The sequence below is a fragment of the Psammomys obesus genome, unplaced genomic scaffold (genome assembly GCF_907164565.1).
Source record: "Psammomys obesus unplaced genomic scaffold, mPsaObe1.curated_primary_1811, whole genome shotgun sequence".
Lineage (NCBI taxonomy): Eukaryota > Metazoa > Chordata > Mammalia > Rodentia > Muridae > Psammomys > Psammomys obesus.
The window spans coordinates 5,610,212-5,614,163 of NW_026596125.1; the positions used below are offsets into that span (position 1 = coordinate 5,610,212).

Sequence of the window (3,952 nt, forward strand, 5' to 3'; positions counted from 1 at the left end):
AAATTTAACTTTCAGTAATTCTTGAATTTGAAGGGTGGTGATACTGAGGATTTAAAGCTCAAAATTTCAGGTTCAAAATCCCTAGGGGCCTTAGAAACTTACAATGCAAATTTCTGTAAGGGTTAAGAACTCCTTGGCAAGAAGCCTGGAAGGCAAGTGCTGTATCACCCAACAATCAATACAGATGTTTTCCCCACTGAGCCTAAAAATGAGATGTCTCCCACCCTCAATAGGTATCTTAGATAGAGCTCTTTTATTAGGGCTCCTGTGCAAATAGATACAGGGGCACAAAGTAGTTCTTTCTGTATTTTTAAATCAGTAAGCAGAGATTCTTCCTTTTTAATATTTAAGAGCCTAAAGCCACATGGTTATAGAACTAGAAATGTGACTTCTAAAGAGCTGACTGCATTTCAGATCATTTATTTCACAACTAAGAGCATGAAACCCCATCACAGCATTTGTGCTACTATGAAAACTGACATCTCAGTTAGCTTTGCTGCCTGCTGCGTGCTGTAAATCATTGCACTGAAACCTGGAAATGAAATGAGGTCCCTGGAGAAACTTGGCCATGCTGGTGCTTTTTTTACCAAGTTTGGGAATTTCAAAACGATAAAAAAAAAAAAAAAGAGGCAAACAAAAGTCCACTGGATGAAGCAGTTTATAGGGGACTGTAATTTCCATCCCATGCTAAAATTGATTACTTGATAGAGGGATAAGGAAACAGCCACAGGAATTAATACCAAGTAGCACCAGAATAGCCTTCCTTCCACTAAAGCTCGCATGCGCACAGGGCTGGGAGGGCAGCTTCCTCTGGCCAAGCCCCTGGGTAATTTCAGCAGTTGTTCTATTAAACACAGCACTAATGTTACCAAGACACAGCAAGCAGCAGAAAGCTTACAGAGTCACGTTTCATAGAGTCTCATCTCCAAATCAGGTCAATGTAGGATTCAGGGTTCCATCCAGGAAGCATTCAGTCAGAGCATGTTAAAGTCAGGATTGTCTAACATATTTTCAAGGTCTTTATGGAATTAGCCCAAGGGAGAAAACTTAACACATTCAACAAAATTACTATGACTTTCAAGTTTTTCAACTATGTTCACCTTTGAGAAAAATCTAAGCAAAGAACTAAAAAACACGTAAATTTGCCAATTCTCTGAATAGCTTTCTCCCTCTGGGATAATTTTTTAGAAACAGTATGCATGAATGAGGAGAAGGTCACTGCGGTGCACCTACCTAACCACTGCACAAAAGACTTCACCATAGACATTATGCTCTTGATGTCCCACACATACGAGTACATATCATAAAGGATTGTCCTGTTAGCACAGTTGGAGAGCCGAGTGAACATCCCCATCACCAATGTACACATCTCCTCAAACTTGGCTGCTCGTGACCGCCATTCTTCAATCTATGCAGAATTAAAAAGAAAAATGAAATGACCCCAAATTTTAAGTTTAGCAAAATGATTCAAGAGTTACTGAGCTGTTTACCAGGCACAGGCAATTATTCTTAAACACTAGTGAATCCTTGGTTCTAACTAGAAAGTAAAACTAATGAAGAAAAGGAACCAGATGTAGAAAACTCCATTTTAAAGAACATACTCTAAAGTATGGTCAAGTTTACACTGGTTACCACTGTATCCATTTAAGAATCTCAAGGGTGGAGAGAACGGCCCAGCAGGTTGGCGCACTTGTTGCTCTTGCAGGGGACTCAATTTATTTTCCCTGGCACCCACATGGTGGCCTCACAAATACCCATAAACCTAGTTCCAGGGAATGTGATAACCTCTTCTGGTCTCAGGTACCAGGCACAAATGTGGTGCACATACATACATTCATAAAAAATATTCATAGGAGCTAGAGAGATGGCTCAGAGGTTAAGAACACTTGCTGTTCTTCCGAAGGTCCTGAGTTCAATTCCCAATCAACCACATGGTGGCTCAGAACCATCTATAGTAAGATCTGGTGTGCAGGCAGAATGCTGTATAAATAATAAATAAATCTTTAAAAAATTCATACATATAAAATTAAAAATAAAATAATTTCCTTATAGCAATGTGGATGAAGTGAGAAAGCAAAGAAATCAAACTTGGTCACTGTTTTGTTTTTTTTTGGGGGGGGGGGGGTGTTGTTGCTGTTTTGAAACAGGGTCTCCTCTATATAATCCAGGATGGTCAAACTCATGCTGTAATAGAGAACAACCTTGAAATGGATCCTCCTGCTTCCATCATTTAATCATTTAAGTGCTAGAACTGCAGATACGAACCACCACACAGGTATACACAGATGCTTCTTTGGGACAGGTCTGGCGTTTCAAACAATCCCAACACCAGGGAAGCTGAGCCATTAGGCAGTGAGCTGGAACTAAGTGAGAATCTGCCTCAAACCCAGCAACTCACATTAGGTGGCTCACCATCAGTTCTCACTCTAGCTCCAAGGAATCCAATGCCTCTGGCTTTGTGGGAACCTGTATCATGTGTCTGTTTTGGGGTAGAAGAGGCACCCATACCAATACCTAATTACAAATAAACTCTAAAGCCCAGAAGTGGTGGCCCACACCATTAATCCCACCATTTGAAGGCAGAGGCAGGTGGATCTCTGTGAGGGTCAGGACAGCCAGGGCTACAAAGAAAAACTCTATCTTGAAATATCAAAAACAAAAAACACTTTAAAAAACCTTTAAGGCACTGTAAACAAGTAGCCCACATTCCCAGGACCAGGTAGGAGTCAGTGAAGGCAAGGAGCATACTCACTTTTTCGGAATCTTTCCCTCTGCAATTGACACTGACAACACTACTGTTTGCTCGAAGCCACTGGAATTCCCGCAACATCTGGGCTCCTTTGGGTCCGTGCTCATAAGGAAGGTAGAAGAGGTCAGCAAGTAACTGCAAGTCCTCTAGAGTCACTGGTTCTGCAGTGTACAAAGGCTTTTCATTTGGACCTGGCACAAACTGCTCCTTGTTTGTTTGTTCATCAGTCTGCATAGGAGCAATATCACTGATGCAATCTTCCTGCATAGACATCTCTGGGGATTTTGATTCAGCTATGCTCTCCTTATCAGTGTCCATTGGTTTCAATTCCTCTGCCATCTTAGCTTCAACAATCTCAGTCAGAATTTGATTGTCGTTCTTGTGCTCCGAGTCTTCTTGCTTTTCTACTACCATGTCCATAGGTTCCTCATCAGGCTGTTTCTTTTCTTCTTCCTTGGTCAGAGCTGAAGGTTCACCACCCAGAGCTGCTCCCTGGCTCATAATGGGCTCCTGGTAAACTGTTGTAACTACAGTTGTGGCATTTAAAGAGGGTGCTGCAACCAATGGGGTGCCGTCAACCACACTTGCCTTAGCGCCACTGTGCGCAACTTGCCTACCTACCAAGAGAAAGGAGAATCAAAGGCAATCAAAATTAGAAACAAAACAAATTAGACTTACCAGACTTTAAGAAATGCTTTTCCCTGTGAGGCCTGCAGAGTCCAATGGGTTAAGACACTCACTTGCATTTGCCATCAAGCCGGATGACATGAGTTGGATCCTTGGGACCGATGTGAATAGAACTAACTCTTGAAAACTGTACTACACTGCATACATGCCTGTGTATGCACATGGTAATCAATAAACTCAATAAACAACTATCTGAGAAGGGGGTACGCTGACAAACCCCTCTGCTCACTGCAGACAGGCATGGTAGGACATCTTAATACCTGCACCCAGGAGGCAGAGGCGGATCTCCTTAGTTCGAGGTTAGCCACGTCTCCATAGCAAGTTTCAAGAAAAATGTGTGCAGTTTTTGCAGAACCCGAGTTCAGTTCCCAGCACTCACATCAGGCAGCCGACAACTACCTGTAACCGTAGCTCTAGGTAATCCGATGCCGAAAGCGCACATTCAAGTGCAAGCACCTACGCACACGAATGTGTGTGTGTGTGTGTGTGTGTGTGTGTGTGTGTGTGTGTGTGTGT

General features: G+C 42.5%; 1 protein-coding gene across 3 annotated transcripts in view; it reads right to left on the reverse strand.

Moving 5' to 3' along the window:
* Oga (O-GlcNAcase) overlaps positions 1 to 3,952 on the reverse strand; it is a 35,845-nt gene that overhangs the window by 13,145 nt on the left and 18,748 nt on the right. For all 3 annotated transcript variants that reach the window (XM_055630036.1, XM_055630038.1, XM_055630037.1), the window contains exons 9-10: positions 2,753 to 3,366; positions 1,234 to 1,408 (exon numbers count right to left, since the gene is read on the reverse strand). In XM_055630036.1, coding sequence (XP_055486011.1) covers positions 1,234 to 1,408; positions 2,753 to 3,366 — 789 coding nt within the window. The remainder of the gene's footprint in view (positions 1 to 1,233; positions 1,409 to 2,752; positions 3,367 to 3,952) is intronic.